Source organism: Culex quinquefasciatus, chromosome 2 (assembly GCF_015732765.1).
Source record: "Culex quinquefasciatus strain JHB chromosome 2, VPISU_Cqui_1.0_pri_paternal, whole genome shotgun sequence".
NCBI lineage: Eukaryota > Metazoa > Arthropoda > Insecta > Diptera > Culicidae > Culex > Culex quinquefasciatus.
Window position 1 is genome coordinate 122,266,249 of NC_051862.1, and position 25,373 is coordinate 122,291,621.

At 41.8% G+C, this 25,373-nt stretch overlaps 3 protein-coding genes, 1 non-coding gene and 2 pseudogenes across 4 annotated transcripts; 3 read left to right on the forward strand and 3 right to left on the reverse strand.

Annotated features, from left to right (window-relative positions):
• Positions 1–1,168: 1,168 nt before the first annotated feature.
• On the reverse strand, positions 1,169–1,250 carry Trnas-aga. The gene has a single exon. It is a non-coding gene; the product is annotated as a tRNA-Ser (tRNA).
• Positions 1,251–1,466: 216 nt separating this feature from the next.
• LOC6034159 lies at positions 1,467–17,096 on the forward strand. Its single transcript, XM_038252915.1, has 4 exons — positions 1,467–1,739; positions 10,468–10,611; positions 10,673–11,890; positions 16,381–17,096. The coding sequence occupies exons 1-4, from the start codon at positions 1,631–1,633 to the stop codon at positions 17,004–17,006; spliced, it is 2,097 nt and encodes a 698-aa protein (XP_038108843.1). The 5' UTR covers positions 1,467–1,630; the 3' UTR covers positions 17,007–17,096.
• Positions 17,002–17,664, reverse strand: LOC6034160. The gene is made up of 2 exons (XM_001844464.2): positions 17,275–17,664; positions 17,002–17,202 (listed from the first exon to the last, which is right to left on the reverse strand). The coding sequence occupies exons 1-2, from the start codon at positions 17,512–17,514 to the stop codon at positions 17,098–17,100; spliced, it is 345 nt and encodes a 114-aa protein (XP_001844516.1). The 5' UTR covers positions 17,515–17,664; the 3' UTR covers positions 17,002–17,097.
• Positions 17,545–19,103, forward strand: LOC6039514 (annotated as a pseudogene).
• A 2,997-nt stretch (positions 19,104–22,100) lies between these two features.
• Positions 22,101–23,024, reverse strand: LOC119766840 (annotated as a pseudogene).
• Positions 23,025–23,261: 237 nt separating this feature from the next.
• On the forward strand, positions 23,262–24,013 carry LOC119766300. The gene is made up of 2 exons (XM_038250762.1): positions 23,262–23,390; positions 23,441–24,013. The coding sequence occupies exons 1-2, from the start codon at positions 23,262–23,264 to the stop codon at positions 24,011–24,013; spliced, it is 702 nt and encodes a 233-aa protein (XP_038106690.1).
• Positions 24,014–25,373: the final 1,360 nt, after the last annotated feature.

Consider the following 25,373-nt stretch of genomic DNA (forward strand, 5'->3'; position numbering starts at 1 on the left):
TATGTACAACGGTAAAAAACACGATTAAAAACCATTTCTGATCACTTTTTTTCATTTTAATGCAATTTTTTTTTGACAAGACAACATTTTTTCGATGGATCAACTATGGTCCCCTTGGAACGACCTGTCAAGTAGGAGCTTTTCTGTCAAGAAGGACCGCGAGGCTAATTTTTCAAAATTGATTTAAAAATCCATTTTAAGCACTTTATGGTCGTACAAAGGGTCATTTTACTCAGAAAAATAAGCTTTATCGCTGTGAACAATAATATCAGCAATCTAAGCTTCATTTTAGGACCCAATTGTCCCATGTTCAAAAAAGAGCAAATGAGAAAATCGCGATTGAAATTTTTCGATCGATTCCTGTGTTTCCGTGGGTCTCTATTCGCCCTTTATGTCCCTAATCACCCCGGTTAACATTATATTACCCTTATTTGTAATCCTCTTGCAGGTAAACAGGTAAACAGGTAAACAAGACAAAATGCTACGTAAAACTCATGATTTCGTGACTGAAAATACTTGGCGGGACAATTATGCGTAGAAGTTCAACGATGGGACAAACAGACTTGGTGTTGTTTTCAATGATTTTCTGAACAAAGCACTAGATTTTATGTGTTTTTCTTAAAGTATACGTAAAACTGAACTTAAAAATGATAAAAAGTCAGAATCGTCAAAAACTGACATGGGACAATTATGCGTAGAACGGCAGTATACATTTCGTGACGTTACAACGCAGACTTTTACAAAAAGGGTGTCCTGCTTACGTTGTAACGTAACGTTAATTCTCAACGCTCAATGATATTTTGGGTTTCCGGAGGTGGTTTTGAGGTGTTTTTTGTTGATTGAGGTGCTTGAAAACATGATATTTTAGTTGCGTCAAATGGAAGCTAATAAATCATTGAAAAAGTTGGTTTTAGAAGCTGGAAACCATGCAGGATCTAATTATTACATCTATTTTTTCATTAAATTAAGTTTTAACATTTTTCCACTGGTATCTTAAGCCCGGAGATTGTGTCAGTAACATTTCCATTTATTATTATTTTCTTATATTTTCCTAAATTTTGTAATGTTCGAAGAGTTTTTTTCGGATCCTTCGACCACAATAATTATTAAAATACTATAAAATGTTCTAAAGTGGTAATATTTTTAATAAGACAAAAACAATAGAAACCGCAGTCGGTAGGATTCGAACCTACGCTCCCAGAGGGAATCTGATTTCTAGTCAGACGCCTTAACCGCTCGGCCACGACTGCTCTTGTGTGAACAAAGGGCACAAATAAAACGAATATAAAAAACTTTTTTCCCCTCTTGGCGGTGAATGACCCAATCAGTTTCGTAAAAAGGAAGAAGCTTTTCATAATATTTAAAATTTCAAGGTGCATGTTCCAGTCAAAACTTGATAAGGATGCGGATTCCTGCCTGCTGGTGGTGGCCGCAGCATCCTATCAGTCAGTTTCGAGCGATTGCTCGACGGGAACGGTTCGGTTTCAAGCCATAACTTTGCGCTTCGTTTATTTGTCATTTCTATTTCTAATTTTTCCGACGTCGAGCGCGCGCGCGTGGCTAAATTATTATTTGTTTGTAGTAGAATCGCGGTGTTTGAAACTCGCAGTCAAAACAAACCGCAGAAAGCATGGTCGTGGGTGGCGGTTTGTGGGCCTCGGCCAAGTCAACCGTGAAGACCTTCCTGTTTTTCGTGGCGTTTTGTGCGATCCTGCCGGTCTTTGCTATCAGTTATGCAAGTGAGTTTCTGGTTGGGATTCGGTGCAAAGGTGCAACTGCACAATAATGCATGAGAAAATGTAGCAAAACAAGCGTGATTGCGCCATTACGCCACAGCGGGAGACGGGACTGAGTCTGGCGGGACTTTGAAACTGCCACGTGGGTATCACGGTGATAACGATCAGCTGGAGCTTTGGATTGAGAGGAAATAAAATGTATTAACAGAAGATTTGAAGATGACTCATTATTGTGATTATACTGTGAAGTGGAAACTATTGCACCGTTGATATATCGATGCCTCTGTGCTTTCTTGTACTAAGCATGCTGGGAATTCCTATCCAGTTAGCTTAATTTAAATTTTTTGTCTCCCATCCCTCAACATTTTCCCAAAAATCAGAGAGCAACTAACAAAGAAAAACTTTTAAAATTTTCAATTTTGATTTGCTTACTTTTACAGGGTTGTTACGGAAAAGTCGAAAAAAAATCCGCGCCAGATCCGCGCCGACCCCAAAACCCAATCCGCGCGAAATCCGAGCCATATAAAAAAAAAATCGCGACAAACATATAAGAGAGTAACATAATGAATGAAATTTTAAACGAAAAAAGAATAATACAGAAGGCATTTGGATCAGTACCATTGATCAGTTGTGGATTCATATCCCACCTGTATCAAATGGAACCTTTTTTGCCATTTCTGAAACAATATTACATGGTGTCGATCCAAATCCCAAAATAAAATTCCCTGACTTTTCCCTGACCTCTCCAGACCACCAATTATTTTTTATTTTCTTTTTTTTACTAATATATTGTTTGGAGCGTTTTTATGGTTTCATGCATTTTCCTTTTTGAATACTAGAAATTTAAGATATTGAAAAAAAAATCAATGACTTTTTTATTTTATTTTTTTAACGATGGATTCTGCAAAAACTTAAAAAAAAATATTTTGTCAACCATTTTTTTTTCTAATCGAACATCCAAAATGAGCAACCATAAAATTGTCCTATGTTTTTTTATCTGATGATGCCATTTTAAATGTTGCCCTTTCTAATCTAATCTAATCGAACACAAGCGCAGCCAGTCCGAAGAAAGCATCCTGGAAGAACTTGTGGTAAGATTACGCCTCAAGTCCTTTCTTGTCAATATTAATGATTACAGTACATCCGAGTTACCCCGAAAATGTACAGCAAAAATTAAAGCGGCCAGGCCTACTGCGTTGCATTAACCGCAGAGACAGATTCTGTGAACGGATCACATTTCATAGAATCATCAGGGGAGGAAGGATGCGTGGACATACCGTACCAAACGCTCCGAAACAGTTGTGGTGTGGTGTGTAAGTGTAAATTTGGCAGATAATAATATTTTGGGTCATTGGGGGGGGGAGGTGAGGGGGAGGAAATGTGGATAGGAGAAAAGGAAGGTGGTAATGGGATAATATGGATATGATCAATAGAATATTATATAAAATAAGGGAATAAAATCATCTATCAAATAATGATAGATAAAATGGATAGATCTCACCAAGTCAAGATTCAACAGCTCCAGGCAGCTGGCAACCGTTTCCGTATTTTTATATTCTCCGTCACATCCAGATGGGCGAAAAACTCTTCCACGATGACGATGGTCGTCGAAATCATGTGCGCCACGAAACCAACCTTGGGCTTGTTCCTTGTTCAGCGTCTGGTCGCGGGTCCACCGTCCGGATCTTTGGCCAAGAGCAGCAGCTTGCAACGCGCACCCTTGAAGCAATCTCTTGCACCGGTTTGTAGTTCGGACAATTCTTTATGTAAACTAATGTCAAAAACCAAAACAATGACTTTTATATCCCGCCGTTTGACTGGTGGGTTGGGGTCATCCCGCCAAACAAATCCTAGTAAACTGGGGTTGCGATGGCCAAAATATACTTGTCAAATATTTTCTGTTTTTGTGTTGAACCACACGGTTCCACTCCGGCGTAGAAAGTTCAGATTAATCCTGTTTTTTTTTTCAGCGTCACGGATCGTGATGTCCAGGTCATCGTGGCTTGTGGTAGGAAGACAGATTTTCCACTAGCCGGACCATGGAAGATTTACACAGGCAATGAACCTCTTTGGCCGGAACCAGCGAACTTTTCGTTGAGCAACTGCCCTTGAAGCAGGAGATGGCCACCGTTGGACAGGATTAAAACGCAAGCTATCCAACTATCCATGGTCGGATCAGTGAAACTGGAATTACGGCCGTAACGGACGGAAGTTTCGCAAAAATCACCTATCCCACTGAGAAATGTAACGTCCCGATCGGGGCGTTACATTTCTCAGTGGGATGTGGATTGTCGTTGCTCCTACCGAAAATTCTAAGAATGCTTTTAATTAAATGGTTACAATTTTATTTCAATTGCAATAATCAATTTGATAATTTTCAATCAAATCCAAAAAAATAAATTATGTTAAAACAAATGAAAAAAGTTTCAAGTGTATTGTTTGAATTGTAATCGAAGAAAATCGGTTAAGCGACCAGAACTGGATGAATCCAGCCAGTTGAAGGAAATAAGAAATAGACATTTATATTCCCTAAAATATTTATGTTTCAGACAGAGAAGTGCGGTTTTTTTACTTCAATGAAGGTTTTTTTTATATTTTTATGATTTCACTGGACTTGTTCATAACGGGTTTTCTTGGGTGGTGCGTAATTTCATGTCATAGTAGATGAAAAACACCGTGATCTTTTAATAAATCTCTACTATTAGTCACAGAAAGACACAACTGATCTAAAAAATCTAAGAAATGAGATTTCTCGATATCATGATCTTCGTAGCCAGGCTCGTCAAAATCGGCAACCACACCTGCCTTGAACGAGCGGCATCCGTAGTAAGCTACGCCCTAGGTTACGCCTATTATCTTTTTCGCTCATTCCGGATAGTGGGCGATTTGTCCTCGTGCCTCGTAGAGCCATGCCGGGATGAGCCAGACATCAAGAATAGCGGCCTTGACGCTGAAAAAAAAAAACAGGATTAATCTGAACTTTCTACGCCGGAGTGGAACCGTGTGGTTCAACACAAAAACAGAAAATATTTGACAAGTATATTTTGGCCATCGCAACCCCAGTTTACTAGGATTTGTTTGGCGGGATGACCCCAATCCACCAGTCAAACGGCGGGATATAAAAGTCATTGTTTTTGTTTTTGACATTAGTTTACATAAAGAATTCCGGTACATAACCCATCGTGGCCTTCATGGCGTTCATCGTGCCAGTGCTTCTTCCAGGATCCAAAAACGAGCTTCTTATAAATCCACAGGAACCAGCGTCGCAATTGCCGAAACCACTGGCTTAATCCAAAAATCCGCGTTGATTCAAATACTTCTGTAAACTTTTTTTCTAAAAACTGATCGTAGAGAAAAAAAAACGACAGCAGAAAAAACACGTTTGCCCGCACGCCCGGCTTACTGCGATCCATTCCCATTTTAAATGTTGCCCTTTACCAAAAAATCTAGAGTTTTTATTAATGGGTCCTATAAACATATGAAACACAATAGAGGAAAAAGCCAAAACAAACATTTTGGCAAAAAAAATCAAAAATTTCAACATTCAGAAATTCAGATCTAAAAACTGAATGAAATCTTAAAAAAAAATAATAATATTTAAAAATTGTAATAAATTGTCGATCTTGAGGTTTTAAATTTAAGATACAGTTCATACTCGATGATCTTACCAAAGCGTCACTTAGAAAAATCGAAGCAAATTTTCCTACATCTTCTTCTCAAAATTTCTCTAACCGAAAAAAAACTCCAAAAAAACTTCAAATTTTATCAGGTTTTCTATAATCTAAGATGGTAACAAAAACGGCAGCATTCAAGAACCTAGGAATTCAAGAATTTAAGAATTTAAGAATTTAGGAATTTAATAATTTAATAATTTAATAATTTAATAATTTAATAATTCAATAATTTAATAATTTAATAATTTAATAATTTAATAATTTAATAATTTATTAATTTGATAATTTAATAATTTAATAATTTAATAATTTAATAATTTAATAATTTAATAATTTAATAATTTAATAATTTAATAATTTAATAATTTAATAATTTAATAATTTAATAATTTAATAATTTAATAATTTAATAATTTAATAATTTAATAATTTAATAATTCAATAATTTAATAATTTAATAATTTAATAATTTAATAATTTAATTATCTAATAATTTAATAATTTCATAATTTCATAATTCAAAGTGGATTTCGTCATGTTGATAATTGGGAGTAGAATCAATTCTACCTGAATCAGAGTGGCAACCGAATTTTTATTTTTTTCAATGAACCAAAAATTTAAAAATTTAAATTTTTATATTGAAAAAACATAGAAAATCTAAAAAGTTTCACAGCTTCAAATTTTTAAAATTCTGTAATTTTTCGAATTTTGTTATTTTGATTTTAATAAAATTGGTATTTATTTGAATTGTTAAGCAGATGTTTTAAAAATAATGAGTTATAATGTTATGTTAAATTTATATAACAGATCTCAATGCATTAAAAAAATCGCTCCGTGAAGATTATTTTAAAGTTTCGTATTAACAGAGGCGACTCGTGCCCGAATGAAGTACCTGTTCAATGTTAAAACATTTTTTTAAAGCTTTTTTCTTTCGAATGGCTTTTATTTTTACGTTTTATTATTTTTATACTATTATAAATTTCTGTTTATGCAAATAATTAATTAAAATTATGTTTAAGACTTTTTTTATCTCGTTAAAATGTATTTTTAAGACTTAATCATTAGCGTGGGGAATGTGGAAAAATAGAGCAATCGCTCTGCCATCCTTATCAAAATTAAAGGGAAGTTATTGAATATTATACTGAATTTTAAAAGTATTCATCAGGATGTTCAGAAAAAAAAACATCTCCGTTTGAGTGACGGGACAACATCGAAAACCTGGACTTTAAAAAGGCACACCAAGAAAATCGCTACAGTTTTGCTAGCTTATTATTTTTTAATTTTTGCTCTTCTACACATTATCACAAATTGAAAAACGAATCTTTTGCTCCTTGGACTGAACAAATTGGTTGAAATTTGAGTTTTTGCCAGCCATTTCTTTCCGTGACGGGACAACGAAAGGAGCAGTTTTATGAAAAAAAATGTCCTCTCCTATTCATGGGCTTGCAGACCTTATTTGGTCAATATTTTTGGCGTTTGGGGTAAGAAAACGTATTTAAAGAACACTGTAATTTTCAAATCATAATAAAAATGAAATTTTTCATATAAAAATTCGAATTGGAAATTGAAAAAAGTGACTTTGGGTGTAGCTTCGCTAAGAATCGGTCTAATAATATATACAACTAGAGTGAACCGGGACTACAGTCTGAATAAACACAGTCGTTTTTGGAGCATTTAGGCTGGTACAAATTTTATTTTAAGTTTTTGTCCCCCCCCCCCTTCGAAGTTGGCTCAAAAAATCTGGGGGCAAAAAAAATATTTTTTTAAAAAAACTCTAATATTTCAATGAAAATTTAAGTGCAATCAGTTGAAATTAATTTTGAATGCATTCCTCTGCGCTTAGAATCATTTTTAGCATGTTTCGGTTGATTTAAAAATCATTTGAATTTTTGAAAATTTTCCATGTTTATTATCGCAAAAAGTTTTTTTTCGCAAAAATTTTGGTTTTCGTCAAATTTTATATTTTTTGAAAAATAATGATTGCAAAACAACTGAACTAGTGTAAATGCATTTTAAAACAACTTTTCCGTGCAAATGTTGAAACTATGGCTTGTTATTTCAATATTTTTATTTTTTATTTTTTTCCCCCCCTCGAACCCGGCCCGAGCCGAGGGACAAAAACTTTGAAAAATAATTGCATCGGCCTTAATGGCATCAAATCTTAAACTTTTTAGGACTGCATCCGCTTTAAATAGAACCATCCGAAAAATAAAATAACGATCATGGTTGAATCTACTCAGTAGTACGGCACCTTTGATATTTTGCAAAACAAGGTGCTTAAAACCCTTCCCTGATCTACTGTCATAATTCTTCTAATGTGTCCTAATGCTTCTAATTTTAATGCTGGGAAAAGCACAGTACTTTTTTCTTTCAATTGTTTCAATTCAATCTATCAATCACACTATCTAAACTTAACATTACATGACTTTCCAGTAGAGCAAGAATCCACTAGTAACCAAGAAGATCGAAGAGGTTCAACGCGCGCAGTTGAACGTTCCAGTTCTAAAACAAGCCATCACCAGTCTGCGCAAAACAGCCTGATGCCTAAAAGTGCGCCAAATATAGAGCAATATCTGTCGTGCTCTCGCGCTCTCTCATTTATTCATGCTCTCAACGTGCTGTCAACGCGCTGGCTTGTTTACCTTTTGCATGCAGCTCCCTGGAGAGCTGAGCGAGCTAAGTCGGCTGGGGTTGGGGTGGCATTTCGCTCTCTCCCAAAAATGCTGTCAGTTCACGCTCTCAGATTGAACCAGATTTACCAACACATCGATACTGCCGCTGCGTATGAATAGGAAGCTCTTTACATGTGTTGATTTTTTTCTGTATGGAGATTTTTTCCCCGACGTTCAAAGGGTCGGTGTTGAACGCGACGAGCATTTGCGCGTGGCCCGCTAGGCTGGCTCGCTTTGGTATTGGTGGGTTGTAAAGAGAAGTAAAAGAGTAAAGGGTGGCGGGCCAAAGCTTTTTCGGTGCATGCAGCGCTGCTGAACATAGGGCGTTGATTTTGTTAACGTATATTCAAACAAAAATTGTAATTTTATGTTGCTGGTTAAAAAAGCACCATGGCACATAAATAAAAAAAAATATCCGCTTGAAATTGGCTACCTGTTCAATGAACAGGTTGAACAGGTGGACGAGTCGCCTCTGCGTATTAAGAAAAAAAAAACATCAATAATTTTTAGAAGAAATTTTCTTCATTAACAACTTCTTAGAAATTGATGTTTTCGCACTCAACGAAAAAGATTGAATTAATTTAATTCCTAATAATATTTTCCTTTGTAATTAGAAAGTGTTCTCAATTATCTTGTTTATCAAAATTGCTATCCGCGCGAAATCCGCGCCTGAGCAAAATTAGCCAGCAAATCCGCGCCAGATCCGCGCGATACGCGCCGTCCGTAACAACCCTGGCTTACTTTTACTGCTCGTACAACCTCGGACTCGGTCTTAAGCTGCTACATTTCAATTCCGCTGCGGAACTCCCACACTTTCCAGATCTTCCTCCACTTGGTTCAACCACCTTGCACGTTGCGCCCCCCTCCGCCGCGTTCCAACCGGCTCCGAATTAAACACCAACTTCACCGGATTGATTGCCTGATTCTTGGCTTGCCGTAGAGTTGCGCCAGCTCGTGGTTCATCCTTCTCCTCATTGTTCTACATTGTTCTCATGTACGCCGCCAAAGATCATCCGTGCAGGTCCTCCTCGCGCATCGTCCACGTCTCGTGCCCGTAGAGGATGACCGGTCTTATCACCGTTTCGTACATGACCAGACCGTCGGGTCTTGTGAAGTCCATGGTAGGCACGACTACCAGTGACGAAGCGAATTTCTCTGCTGCAGTTGTGTCCGACGTAACCAACGATCCGAGGTACACAAACTCCTCCACGACCTCGAAGTCGTCCCCGTCGATCGTCACGCTCGGTCCTATGCGAGCCCTAAGAGACTCGGTTTCTCCTGCCAGCAGATACTTCGTCTTTGCCACATTCACCTTCAATCCAACCTTATCCGCTTTCCGCATTTATTCGGAGTACCTCCTGGCCACCTCCTCGAACGTCCTGCTGACAATGTCCATGTCGTCGGCATAGCAGATGAACTGGCTGAACCGGTTGATAGCCGACCGTGCCCCGCATGTTGAAGCCCGCCCGCCTCATAACAACATCAAATCCAATGTTGAAATAGAGGCCGGAGATACCGTCGCATTGTCGCAGTCCCTTGCGCGATTTGATTGGGTCCATCGTTGATTTCACCATTCTGATCAGCTTCCCGGGAAAGCCGATCTCGTGCAAGATCTTCCATAGCTCTTCGCGATCGACCGAGTCGTACGCTGCTTTGCTCTCGTCCCAAATTGCTGACATTCCTCGTCTTACTCGGTCCACGTACCTAAATGGCGCTCGATGCCACTGCGTTGATGGCTGCTTCCATCTGGATCCAACAGGCCTCCAGAGATGATTCGGAGAGCTCACCCTCGTCAAGAAAGGCAGCTTCGAGTTCCCGCGCGTACTGGTTAGCGACCTCAGGATCCTTGAGCCGCTCCGGATTATACCGCTGCGGGCGACGGTACCGGATCTTGTTGACCTCGGACAGGCGTTGACGCAGCTTTGCCACCACCAAGTTCTGACGTCGATTATGTCCGAGAAGTACCGACCATCGATGAGGACATGGTCGATTTGCGTCTCCGTGACGTGGTTGGTGATCTCCAGGTGTACTTGTAGTGGAGGCTGTGCCGGATAAAGGTACTACGTATGGCCATGTTTCGGGAGGTAGCGAAATCAATGAGTCGTAGGCCGTTCTCGTTCGTCTGCTGGTGAGCGCAGAACCTCCCAATAACCGGTCTAAACTCCTCCTCCTGACCGACTTGAGCGTTTAAGTCGCCGATGACAACCTTTCTGTACTCGCGGTCAAGAAGTTTGTCATTTTGATTTGAAACATTTCGAAAAAAAATGATTGTACCTAACTCCAGAAAACGCCATTTGATTTGGATTTGTGAAACGTTTGGTTTTCCTCTTGAATGTTATTTGCAACAGAGATTTGTATAACCAACACCAACTTGCATCTTTCCAGCGGTTTCAACAACCCGAAAACTATGGATCGCATTCCTGGCGAATCGCTACCCGTACCTGAAGTTTGCCCGCACCAACAACATCCGAAGTCTGGTTGACACGTCCCGGAATCCCGGAGTGTTCCACGTGCTGCTCCAAATCGAAGGTTTTCGAAGGAACCACATACTTATTATTTCCTATCAACACTAACTTAGTTCAACTTCCAGGATCCTGCGACATCCACGCGATCAAGGCCAAGTTCATCGATCAGGTGCTAAGCCGGCGCGATCAGTACGGTCGGCTGTGCTTTGGCCGGTTAAAGTTCCCGCTGATCTCGTGCTGGGGCCAGTACGCGTTCGTCAAGAAGACCAAGGACTTCAACATCGACAACCACATCATTCTGGCGCCGACGCTGCACCGAGGCCGCCCGCTGACGGAGGCGAACCTGCAGGACTACGTGAGCGAGTTCATCTCCAAGTACATGCCGCCGGAGATTCCACCGTGGCAGATCTTTTGCATTCCGATGGCGCCCGGAGGTCGGGACGGGAGTGGAGTGGCCGCCGAGTGTGACAGTGTGGCACCTTATTACTACCTGCTGTACCGGGTTCATCACTTGCTGTTGGAGGAGCAAACGCGGTTGAAGATCTCCGATTTACTGCTGGTCGATGTGAAGCAGGGAGCGGTTCAAACTGTGGGAAGCCTCTCCGGGTGCAACTCGATCTTCGCCAACATGATGAGGGGTCCCGTTTATTTGCCAAAGATGTGGCGCGATCTGAACGCGTCGATCAGCAACAAGTGGAACGAATTTGTGTACAACCACGATCCGCTCGAGTCGCCTGACATTGAGAAGAAGCAGATCAAGGGAATACAGCAGCTGCTGTCGATGCTACTGATTGGCGTGGTTGTGATCGTGTCTGATTTCGTGCGCGGTTATTCAAAGGTTTCCGCGAATCCACTGATCAAGATCGACTATCTCAAGTCACTGATCGATCGGGAGATTCAGCGCCGGAACTTGACGCTGGGTACAATTTGGAACGCGATTCTGAGCTCGCTCGATCCGATCAACGTGGTGAAGGAGTGGATCTTCCTGCTGTGGAAGATCGGAGCCACGATCACCCTGATGGTTCCCTGGTACATCTACCGGGAAGTGGAAGCCATGCGGATCTACATGCTGATTGGAAAAATAAATCGAAACACCGTCGCAGGATTCCTGCTGGAGTACGTGCCGGTTTTGTACGGTGGACTGGGAGAGTGTTTCACCGGAATTAAGCTGCTTTATACGGCACCCAGGTTGGTCGCGGAAGAACTGTTTGAGCGTCGATCCGACAACACGGAGCACTATCTACAGAATGTTTCGCTCTGTGGGCGGAAAGTAGTCTCGTGGTCCGAGAAGATACGGATGGATGAGTTGAAGTTGGTGGAACAAGGCACTGGACGGAAAGCAGGTAATACCAACAAAACTTCTGTTTTTCAGCTGCCTTTCCCAGTTGTTCCTTCACGATCGTCTCCATGACCTTCTTTACAGCGGCAGCATGTCGATTGGTCTGTGATCTTCATGTTTCTTAAAATGTGGAACTCTTGGGATCGGAATTACCAACGTGTTCTTCCATGTGTTTGGGAATTTACCTCTGGCCAGCGATACGACGTCCAGAGCGTCCACCATTATCCGTTGAGTGACGTTTTGAACTCCAAAAACAGCGCTTCATTGAGCGTAACGGTTCCTTTAGCTTGCTCAACGTGATCGGCGTGATGATTATTGCACTCAATCGTAATTTTTCGACTCACGATCGAGATTTCTCGATACAGTCCAGACTCGATTATACGAAGGCCATGTAAAAAATTCAAGTCGAGTAATCGAATATTGAAAAATTAATTTTATAATTTTATAGGCTATCTGCTATTTAAATTTTATTGAAACGGGGTCGCAAACTTGAACTTTTTTTTTTTTTTTTTGCGGATCGAGGTGGGATAGCCAGGATCAAGTCAGTCCAAGTCCGGTTGTGTAAAGGAACGGTAATGGTCGTGTCAATCACATGCGGATCGCTCGCACTCCATGGGAGCGGGGATTGAGGACATGATTGGGTAGGTTAAAATGAGATTGTGTTTGTGAGAGTATGTAATCGTGTAATGATGTAAATAAGCTAAATCGAAACTTCGTGCTCAATCGCCGCCCCCAATGTTCATTAAAAACCCCATTCGCACAAGCTTCCCAAAATCAGTACTGTAGGTTTTAACTGTCGAGACTGTTAAAACCTACAGAACTGACCCCAAGGAACTCGAGCGAACGGGGTACACTATCCACACACCAACGGACTTTTACTATGTGACCCTCAACTTTTACTATGTGACCTTCAACATGACCAGAAAAGGCAGGCCTGTAATACGATTATCATGCATGAGTACTTAGCTTTAAAGAGGACGACTCCGCAACCGCCGTCAGATGTCCTCGATCACCTTCGCCAGCATAAGTCGCAATTGGCCAGTAACGAGTTTGTCCTGCTTGTCCTTTGACCAGCTCCGCCGTGGGTACCATCATATCGAAATCGGAGTTCCATTACGCTACACAACCCGGCCGCTAGGTACGCTCCAGTTGTTCCGAATTTTTCGACGACAGGAAGCATTCGATCATTCGGTTCCGTCTGGATTTATTCTTCAAAACTGTGGCACTGTAAATATTCTTCAAATAACTAATAAAGAACTATTAATATTTCCAGACACCACTCGGCCAAGATCAATGTGTAACATCTTTGACTGGCGCTAGTATGGGGAAAAAATGCTCCCCTGCTCTTTCCGTATTGGTAAAGTGCATTACAAGCCCTCCGACCGTCCCATGCTTTCCATGGGGGCAAGGTCCCAGCCGTGCGGAGGGAAATTAAAAAAAAAATAAAATTGTTGAAATTTTTTAAACTTAAAAAAATAAAAATTTTAAAAATACTAAAATTATCAAAGTTTTTAAAATTTGTAAAATTTTTGAAATTTTTAAAATCTTCGATGATTTTAAAATGTTTAAATTTAAAAAAAAAATATTTTTTTAAAAAATCTTGAAATTTTTAAAAAATTTGAAGTTTTGGAAATTTTTGGATTTTTTGAAATTGAAGAATTTTTTGAATTTAAAAAAAAAATGAAATTTTCCAAAAAATTAAAATTTTGAAATTTTTAAAATTTTTATATTTTTTTGAAATTTTTGAAATTTTTGAAATTAAAATGCCGTTTAAATAAAAAATATTTAAAAAAAATGGTATTACAAATTACGATCGTAATTTCTCGATCCACGAGCGAGATTTCTCAACAGTAAAATTACAATCTTAATTTCTCGTGGTAAGTCGTGGTAGATCGAGATTTGTCGATGGTAAGTCGAAATCTTACCATCGAGAAATCTCGATCGTGAGTCGAGAAATTACGATCGAATGCAATAATCACCACGTTAACCAAAAATCTTAATATTCATAAATATTTCAAAATCTTGTTAAACCATTGCAAATATTTTTTGAACATTAACTTTGAAAAATATTTGCTACGGCCTTATGTAACTTTAAAAAATTATAGCTCTTTGTGGCAAAAAGTTCGGCACGATTTACTGGACAAAACGTTGTACTAGGTTGGTCAAACTTTAAACTTCTGCATGTTTTTACCTAATTTTGTGTGTATATCTAAGGGGATATAAAACTTTTTAATTTTTAAATCTAAACAAACCCACGTTCGGCGGAAAGTCGAGAACTGGAAGCGATTCACGACGATGTTTCGTGACGTCGTGGACCGTTTAAACGAAACTCTCAGAATGAAGCTGTACCGTCTGAAGGAGCCCCTTATTGGCTAGGCTAAAGGGACTTTAAACGAGAAGGCGATTGAGGACAGCACCTACAAAGGCCCCTGGGAGTTGCTCGAAGAACGGTACGAAGACAACTGGAAAATGGTTGACATTCACATCGCGGGCTGCTGAAGGTCCAGAAAGCCACATGGAACATCGAGCGCTTGTGGAGACAGTGATCAGCCTGAAGCAAGAGTTTCTTGGAATGTCGACGCAGTTCGTCGTGCATCGTGCCGAAATACGACAAGGCTATGTATTCAGTTCCTGAAGAACCGCATCTCAGTCTTAGAGAGCAGTGAGACCGTGTCGTCGAACCCGGATTTCCGCTGCGAGATTTTAGGAGGGTCCCATCTAACCTACAAATGTGATACCCTCGCTGACCTCACGGTGGCTCAACGCTGATGATAATGGGAAAGAATCTGTGTCTCAACTGCCTCCATAACGGCCACAGCTGGAAGAAATGCAAGTACAAGTACACGCGGAAAGTGCCACCACACATTGCTGCACGACAACGCGGTTGAAAGACCTGTGCTGAAACCAGTCAACCTGCAGATCGTTGCACCATCTTGTCAACCAGCCACCAGTGCCTCAACCCACTGGCCATCAACCACATCCAGGCGATGAAAACCGCCATGCTGCTGACGGCTTTTGTCCAACTCTGGACGACAAGGACAGACCTGTGCCATGCGGGCTGGTGCTCGACAATGGAACGCAGGTCAACTTTATTACACGATGATAAAACGGCTGAATACAAATCGCAAACGTTCCCATCGGCGGAATCGATGACGGTCCAGCTCCAATGGCGGTACAACAGCTTCACGGTTGACGTTGACGTCTTCAAGGTAATCGTGATGATTCAGTTGGTCCGAATAGCACATCCGATTGGCCGATTCCTGCAGACATCTAGCTGGCTGACCTGAACTTCCACACCCCGGGCCGGATCGACATGGTCCTTGAAGTCTCGATGTTTTCCAAGCTGGGCTGAAAACGGGGTCGCAAACTTGAACTTGGTGTTAAAACTGGGAAAATAAATAAGTCTCATACAAACCTTCGGATAATCGTGCAATCGATTCTGGACTGTAGTAAGATTTCGATCTACCATCGCCAAATCTCGTTCTATCATCGACAAATTACGACTTACCATCGATAAATTACAATAGAAATTTGATCGATAAATCTCAATCGTGGATTGAGAAACTATGATCGAAATTTGTAATAACCATTAAAAAACAAAATCAACAACGCAAAAAAAAATCAAAAAAATGCAAAAACGTCTAAAAAAATCTAGAGTTTGAAATTCTTACACATTTTAAAAATTTCCAGAAAATTAAAAGTTTTAAAAATGTCAGGAATGTTTAATGTCTGTAAACTTTGAAAAATATTTGCAACGGCCTTACTAATTTCTAAAAACAAAAACAAAATCTAAAAATTTTACAATTTTTTTTTTAATTTTGAAGAAAGCATTAAAAATTAAAAAATAAACAGTAAATCAAAAAAAAACATTATAAGTGTTTAAAAATTTAAGAAATATAGAAAAAATTAATCTAAAAATTAAAAAAAAACAAGCAAATTAAAAAAAAATTATAAGGATTACAAAACAAATTATAAACTTATTTTTGTTAATAATCTTAAAATTACAAAACATATTTTTTTAGAAGATTTTTTTTTTAATTTAAAAAATTTGCAAGAATTTTTAGCAAATTAAAAAAATCAAGAACATATTTAAGAAACTTCTAAACTATATTTTTTTATAATTTTGAAATTTCTTAAATATGTTCTTGATTTTTTTTAATTTGCGGAAAATTCTTGCAAATTTTAAGGACTCAAAAATTTTTTTTTTGGAAGTGTCAAAAATGTTGAAAAATCAAGAACTTTAAAAAAATATGTTTTAAAAACATTAAAAAAATTTAAAATTTTTAAGAATTTAAAAAAATAAAAGCATGAAAAATTAAAAAAAAATAAAGACATAAAAAAATTTGAGTAATGCATCAAAATTTGTATTTTATGAAACATGACGAAAACATAAAAATATCTAAAAATACAAATAAAAAAAAAAACAACATTTTTTTAAATAACAAAATAGTTAAAAAAAATGGTTATAAGTTTTTTTTCCAATCCTATTTACAGGATACTCCAACCACCCTCCAAACGAAACTGAGATCCTGCTGGCCATCTTATCAAAATCCCTGCAAGCCCTCTGCTATGAAGGTGACGGCAAAATCCCCCGGATGATGCACCTCAGCGGCCGCTGCATGTTGGAGGATTACCTACTGGGAACAACCAACTACCGCACCGGAAACAGTGGCTTCATCTCGCTCAATCTCCCCATCGAGAGTCTGGACCAGCGGACTCTTCTACGATCGATCCGCACCTCGATCGCTCAAATTCGACAAAAGCAAATAATCTTGAACTTTTTGACGATCGCCCAGCTCAAACACGACTTCCTAACGAACGCCCTTCCCGTTGTGGTCATGAAACTACTGATGAACTACCTTTCGCGACGATTCGCCGTGACCATGACCGAGGTAATCGAGAACCCAAACGTAACGGAACGTCGCAATCTGCTGGGCCACACCATCAAGGACATTATCTACTTTAGACCGCCGCAGTCCAACACGAGCGTGTCGATTACGGTACAACGGTTCAACGGAGAGGTGCGGTTCGCCTGTATGGCCGACTCCCAGATCGGCCCCAAACATCTCGCGTTGACCGCGGGCTTTCGGAAGCATTTACAAAATATTCAAGATCTTTAATTAACATGGTTTTAATGAATACAAAGTCTGACTAAACGGATGTCGTAGCCAAAAAAAAAATACAATCACGAAATGAGCTGTTGGAACTAACCTAGGACATTTGGAAGATGTCTTTGCAGTTGGCCAGAAACGTACAAAGCGCGTCGTGGCCAAACGCATCAAACGCGCTCTCCTCCGTCTCCTTGTAGGTGATAATCTGCAAAGATCCAATTCATATTAGAAAGAAACTCCCTCAACCTAGCATTTCCCCCCGCTCGGGGCAACAAACCTCCTTGCACCGCACGCTCTCGTTGGAGCCGGCCATCCCGATGACCTCGACCCAGCCGTGCAGCAGCTCGCTCAGCGGCTGGGACAGCACGACCTGGATGTTCAGCCCGTCGCTGGAACGGCCAGTGAAGCTGCGTCCGTCCGTTTCGGCGCGGTCCACAAACAGGTGGATGCTGACCGCCTTGCCCGGGTGGTGCTTCAGCTGGGCACCGTTTACGATCGTACGCGGTTCAAAGTCCATCTTTATTAGGTTTGTGAGTGGAAAGATGGAATGAATCGGCGAGAGATGCGGCAGAACGCGAATTAACAGGAAAATCGGGAATGTTTACTGCGAAGTTTTGGCGCGTTCGATTTTGACTGAAGCTTTCACACGTTGCGGTGGAATTAGTAGTTCAGGTTGATGAAAAATTGCTACACGTTAATGGATATTGAGTCACTGACCAATTAATTCAATGTGACATGAATGCATTCACAAAAAAAATATCATTCAAAGAGAGAATTTAGAAGATTTTGAACCTTTTGAACAGAATGAACTGAATATCTGGATTTTTTTTTTTTTGAAAAGGTCCAAGAAACCAAATTTTGAATTTTTGCTTTTTGGGTGTTTTCAAGGCGGTTTCAAAAAAACTCAAAAAGCTGGAAATTGTAATTTATTTGGTAACGATATCCTGTTAGTTTACACTTTGGTTTATAGAACCTTTTCAAAAAAAAAAAAAAACTCCAGATATATACCAGATATATAAGGCTTTCTAGGCCCAGTGAAAAAAATATAATTTTACTCAAAAATGACGAACTCCTCGTCACAGTGTCCTGATGCAAACAAAGATCGAGCTGTAGCTGTCACAGCCCTGCGAAGTATGTTGGCTGACATATCGGGCAGTCAGTTAAAAACCCAGCTAGAAGTCGCCTGACAAATTTTTTTTGCTAGAAAGAGATAGGAAACCTGATGCAAACAAACGTCCAGCTGTCATGTAAACATACTTTGAATGTATGTAGGGTCCTAAAGCTCAACGTATTTTTTTTATGTACAACAGCAAAAACACGATTGAAAACCATTTCTGCCCACTTTTATTCATTTTACCCAAGTAACCAGAAGCACTAAATCAAAACTCTAAATCCACTCTAAATAAACTTTCACGATGCTATGACACTTTAAATAGTCTTTCCCAATGTTTTGAAACATTTGTAGCTTGAAACATTATTATCTACTGTATAATGACATATAGAACAGCCAATTAAAGTTTCAAAGCATTTAGCTCAATAATGTTTCAAAGCATTAATGGTAAGCTTTATATATCAATGTAAAGTAAGCTTTTAAAGTTACATCACACTTTGACATTTCTTCAAATGTTTCAAAACACTAACTCAACATTGGTGAGAGCAAAGAAAGTTTGGCAGTATTTGGTGGTATTTTTGTTGATGCAGGAAAAATCGTTTGGAGGAGGTCCAGGTCTCGGACGACATCGTGTTCGGAGTGGCATACGTCTACGCCAGCTTCAATTATACCTTCGTCCACGTTACGGATCTTTTGGGCAAGTAACTATCTGTTGGAGCACCGGCGGCATGAAGGTCAAGGCTGATCGTGACGAGGCTCGCCCTACGCTGCTATGTGGCCGCTTTGTACGTAGGCGGAAAGTGCAAGTCCCTCGGAATCACCTCGCTGCACATGAAGCTGCGTGCCGCCGGCGGAACTTGCACCAAGACCCCGGGACCGAGTGCGCAATCGGTGCTCCGTGCCCTAGCCCGTTCGTCGATGAATATTGTGAAGATTATCAATATCTTGTAAAGGTATGAAGTGTATTGATTAATAAATATGTACTTTGTTTCAAACTGGCTAGTGTATTCTTTTTTCATGCTACTCCCTGAAGGAAGACTCTATCGACAAAAATCATACGTGAAACATATTTCAGGACGGGCGAGACGGTTGGCGCAGGGCATCTAGGTGAAACATCTCTGAACATCAAATCAACACGCAGTTTAGAATCTCGAATGAAGCACAACACAGCAAAAAAACGCAAACAAGCTTTCAAAAACCGTCATCCCAGCGTGAAAAGCACTCTCCCAAGAGAGAGAGAGCTGCGCGCAAAGCTTTTTTTTCTATTTCAAATACTGTCGGTAAGGTAGTATTTTGACGTTTTACCGCGGTATAACTCTATATCAACTCTACCATCAGTCGCCACTAAATTTTACCTCCATGCGTATAAAGTGAATATAAAGTTTTGAGACTCTGTATGCATACTTTATATGTTGATATAGAGGGGATTTAAAGCTACCATATACAGTCCCACGGTTAATTGGGTAATGCAAAAAAATAAATAAAATAAATTGACCAAGGAACATTTTTTCGATGGATCAACTATGGACTATGACTATGGACATAAAAGGTCCTACTTGACAGCTCGTTCCACGGGGACCATTGTTGATCGTGTTGTTGATCCATTGAAAAAATGTTTTCTTGCTAACTTATTTTTTTGCATTAAAATGATAAAAAAATGATCAGAAATGGTTTTTTTTACCGTTGTACATAAAAATTAACATAGAGTTTTAGACCCAACAAAAATTGAAGTTCGCAATTTGGTCCTAAAATAAAGCTTAGATTGCTGATATTATTGTTTACAACGATAAAGCTTATTTTTCTGAGTACAATGTCCCTTTGTACGACCACAAAAAGTTTTAAGTGGATTTTTAAATCAATTTGGAAAAATTAACCTCACGGTCCTTCTTGACAGAAAAGCTCCTACTTGAGAGCTTGTTCCAAGGGGACCATAGTCGACCATCCATCGAAAAAATGTTGTCTTGTCAATTATTTTTTTTGCATTAAAATGAAAAAAAGTGATCAGAAATCTCGTCAGAAATGGTTTTTCATCGTGTTTTTAACCGTTGTACATAAAAATTGGCATAGGTCTTTAGTACCCAATTATCAACAAAAATTGATGTTCGCAATTTGCGTACGGCAGATGTGCTTGTGATATTTGGGAAACCTACTTTACCGATAAATTAAATGAGTTGATCTTTTCCAACGTGCACGCTTACCAAATAAAACCAAAAAAATCTAGGGGTTGGACAGAATTAATGTTTTTATTATTCGTTAATCTATTGACGGGGGTTTTGATATTTTTATCAATAGACTGACGAATAGTTGAGCTAGCGTTCCCACCATGTATTATAAATCTTGGTTGAATTTGACAGCTGATAAACAATAACATGTACCCCTAGGGGTTGGACAGAATTAATGTTTTTATTATTCGTTAATCTATTGACGGGGGTTTTGATATTTTTATCAATAGACTGACGAATAGTTGAGCTAGCGTTCCCACCATGTATTATAAATCTTGGTTGAATTTGACAGCTGATAAACAATAACATGTACCCACGATTTGTTTTGGTTTAGAAAAAAGGGAAAAAAGAAAGTTGAAAACGGATCTGATCCGGAATCAACGGAATCTATGTGTGCCATTTTAACCTGAGCCGTCGGAGGAAGAACTATCTTTACAAAAGACGTGGACGGGGAAATGGTGGTGGCCGCTTTAAGGAGAAGACTTTTCTACCAAGAAACGAGGACGGGGACGGTGGAAGCATCCGGAACGGTCAACAGTTATGCTGTTTGGATCGTGCAGTGCCAGAAGACGTACATTAGGGCCGGAACCAGCGGCACCTTCGTATACCACTTCTGCGTGAGCCGTCTGCGGTCAAAAACATCTTTCAGATGCCTTTCTGTTGGAGCCCATCAAGCTGACCATAGAGCAAAAGGAAAACTAGTATGTTTATTTCGTTCCCCCACAATTTCCTCCCCTTTTTTTCCAGCATCCCCAGCTGGACTTTTGCTGTGGCTTCTGAGGAACTGTCTTCAGAACCCCGAGCGCTCAGAACTACACATCAACATGTGTAATCTGAAGAATACTGCCAGGAAGAACAGGCAGTCATGGGAAGTTCCCTCATCACGACTTCCGGTGTAGCTTAGGCTAAGTTGCAGTTTGTCCGCTGGCCAAGAAACCATCATCGCTAGCTTTCTTGCCAAGGTGTTCAAGGCCTGTTACAGGATGCACATGGAAACATACCCCTCCTCACCCCTTTTTTTTATTAGCTAATTAATAAAAAGCGGAAACATTAGTTTATTTATGAATAAAACTGATTAAATTATCCGTATCTGTGTTTCTTTTTCAAGTTTTCGTTTGGCTTTTTTCTTCGCCTGCTATTCAGTGAACAATTTGATCACCGTGATCTCGATAGATGTTTCGTTGGAAAGTATCTCGCTAACCGGTCGGTTTCAGTTCTGGTTGAAAAAGTGCAGGCTGAACGTTCCGTTGGCGTTCTGCACCATCCGCGGGTCCTCCAGCAGTACCGCCTGCTCGGAGGCCAAACTACTCGTACTCGAGATCAACTCCGCGACCGACAAGTTCGCCTCCGAGGACAGTTTGAGCTCTTCGATCATAAGACGTTCCTCCTCGTCGGTTAGCAGTTCCAGTATCGTGATGGTCATGTCGTTGATGGTTGGATTGATTGATGACCTTCTGGTTGAGCTTGAGTTACCGGATAAAGCGAACGTCTGGAACGTGGTACGCGGCGAACATTGCAGAGCAGTACTTGATCGAACTGGGGTTGTACTTGGATTTGGCCATGTTGTGGTCGCATCGGCGGCACCGGAGGGATCGCTCGGTCTAGGGCAGCTTGTGCTACGGGTAGGGTTTGCTGCCGAGTCGTAATGTTCTTCAGCTGAATCGGCTTCGTTAGCAAATCCTCCAGAAGTTCATCAACGGCTTCACTCGTCCCAGATCGGTCCAACCCATCTGCCGACGGACCATCGCATACGCGTACTCCGGCTCCGGCCACTACCCTGTCGCCACTGGTTGCCGGCCGTAGGCTGTTCCTCCTTCCTCTCCTCACCAGCAGTAGCGGCTACTACAGCATGTCGACCATCCACAGCACCACGATGATGGGCCAGTTTCCGCCCAGATTGCTTAGCGTGTTGAGCAGTGTCATGTACGTTTCGCCGACGGCCGGGTCGCTAATTCGCGCAAAGAACGCCATCACCGCAACAAACATAGAGTGCGATCTGATCATGGTGGTCATAGATCATGGCCGGGGTGAACCAGACGACGGCCGCGGCGAGCAGCGTTGGGGCGATTTGGTAGGGCCATTCCCTTGCGTCTATGTTTTGAGATTGACTTCCATGGGTCTTGGGCCGGTTGTGTACTTGCTGAAGACGAGCGGGAGGATGATCTGGAGCGGATTGAAGGGAACGACGAGCAGGGCTATCAACATGGTCGTCACCAGAAACACCAATCCCCAGAACCACAGGAAGCCTGGAAGCGTCACCAGGCCTTCATCCACCGGTTCCGAGCGAAGATAACTGTTGCAAAACTCGGCTGATTCCAGCGCCATGAACGCAACGTAGCCCAAGAAGTATCTTGCCGTTTGGCCAACGCTGTTGCAAGTGGACGCGTGACCTATATTGCATAGCTTCAGCATCGTCAGCGCCCACGGCAATGTCCTACGTGGCGGCGGGGAAGTTCAGCGCGGTAAAGGTCACCATCAGGATGGGAATGTTGGGCGCGACGTGGGACGCCACATCATCACCCTCGGAGTTTTCCAGCCAGCGGTTCACGCGCAAGCTGAGAATCAGCATAAACAACCCGATCAGGTATTCCGTCGGGATGAGCCAGGACTTGCGCCGGCTAAAGCGCGACCAGTACAGCGAGTCGACAATCGGCGCCCACAGCAGCTTCATATTTACTGCTGAACTTGGCCTGAAATGTTTAACAATTGTTATTGCCTCTGTGGTGCACCGCCGCGCCTTTCTGGCATCACTGCCAACCACAGATGAACTGTCATTCTCAACCACGTTTTCTCTAGAAGTAATAAACATTAGCTGTTAGTTTTCCCTAAGCAAAACACGCGTTTATTCTCGCCTCCGGAACCGTCTTCGAACTCTGGGATCTCGACTCGTTCCCACATTGGTGACCGCCGACGAATTCACGTTACGCTAAAATGTCCACCGAAAACCTCACCGAGGCTCCCGCTGCTTCCGCCGCCGTCGCCGTAAAACTTCCGGACTTCTGGAAGTCAGATCCGGCGATGTGGTTTGCACAAGCTGAATCCCAGTTTGTGTTGGCCGGAGTCAACAAGGATGAGACGAAGTTTCACCACATCGTTGCAAAATCGACCAGACAGTAATCTGCCACGTAGCTGACCTGGTCAGGAAGCCTCCTGCGACCGGAAAGTACAACGCCATCAAGGAACGTCTCATCGCCCGTTTCGAACTAACGGCACAGGAAAAAATGGAAAAGCTGCTCGGTTCTTGCGACTTGGGAGACCTCCGCCCCACGCACCTCTTGGCTAGGATGCAGGAGCTTGCTTCCGGACTCAAGGTCGACGACTCGCTGCTGAGAATGCTGTTTTTACAACGACTTCCGGCGAACATCCGTGGAGTACTCAGCATCAACGATGGCAGTCTCTCGAAGCTGGCGGAAATGGGCGATAAAATGACGGAGTTGGTTCCACAAACTTCTGCTGTCAAAACCCTTGCCGTACCGGATTCGCAGGAAAGCCTGGCGGATCAAGTCGCTGCCTTGACAGCTGAGCTGCAGCGCATGAAGGCACAAGGACCTGATCGCAGAAGACCGCGTTCCGTTTCCCGCAAACGCGACGATGAAAGCACCATCTGCTGGTATCATCGCAAGTACGGCAGCCAAGCTGACCGTTGTCGAAGCCCGTGCAAGTTCCACCAGTCAAAAAACTAACTTCCCGCCCATCCGCAATCGACGAGGTGGGCGGATCAGAACCAGCCGCCGTCTACAGATCTTCGACAAAACTTCGGGCGTTCGGTTTCTCATCGACACAGGCTCGGATGTGTCGATAATACCAGCATCCAGGACTGAAAAATCTCGAGGACCCTCGCCATTCGTACTCCACGCAGCAAACGGAACGAGAATACGGACGTACGGGAGCAAGTTTGTGGCCACGGACCTCGGGTTACGGCGAAAGTTCTCGTGGAATTTCTTGCAAGCGGAAGTTACCTCTGCAATTATTGGTGCCGATTTCCTCGCACATTTCGGCCTTCTCGTGGACCTCGGCAACAGACGCCTCATCGATGGAGATACGAAACTGCACACCGTTTGTGGTTTGACGGAATCTGTAGTCTACGGCGTCACAACTATCGCACTTGATCACCCTTTCCGGGATCTCCTTGCAGAGTTCCGAGAAATCACCGCCCCATCCACGATGCGCACCGAAGTCCGGCACGATGTGACGCACCACATCCAAACCACCGGTCCGCCAGTCGCTTGCAAACCACGCAGAATGCCGCCAGACAAACTACAAGCCGCCAAGAAGGAGTTTGAGACCATGATGGAGCTTGGCATTTGTCGTCCGTCGAACAGCAGCTGGGCAAGCCCTCTCCACTGTGTGCCAAAGAAGAACGGTGACTGGCGGTTTGTCGGCGACTACAGGAGCTTGAACCGGATCACCGTGCCAGACCGATATCCCGTGCCACATATCCACGACTTACTCAACAACTTCTTGGGTAAACAAATCTTCACCACCTTGGACATGGTACGAGCGTACCACTACGTACCAGTTGAGGAAAGCGACGTACCCAAGACAGCAGTAATTACTCCGTTCGGGCTGTTCGAGTTCACGAAGATGCAATTTGGACTGTGCAACGCGAGCCAGACATTTCAACGCTTTATGCATCGTATCTTCGGCGATCTTGATTTCGTGGTGGCCTTCGTCGACGACATCTGTATCGCCTCGTCCACCGAAGAAGAACACCGCCAGCACGTGAGGATTGTCTTCGAACGGCTCAAGCTGAACGGCCTGGTGTTGAATCTGGATAAGTGCAACTTCGCTCAAAACGACGTAGACTTTCTGGGGTATCACATAAGTGGATCTGGCATCACGCCCCAAGCAGGTAGAGTCCAAGCCGTCGTCGATTACTGCCGTCCCGCTACTGTGAAGGAATTGCGACGATTTTTGGCGCTACTGAACGGATACAAACGTTTTATTCGACACGCCGTCTCGCTGCAACGGCCGCTGCAAGAGCTGATACCTGGAAATAGAAAAACGACACGCGAAAACTTCAGTGGACAACCGAAGCTGAAA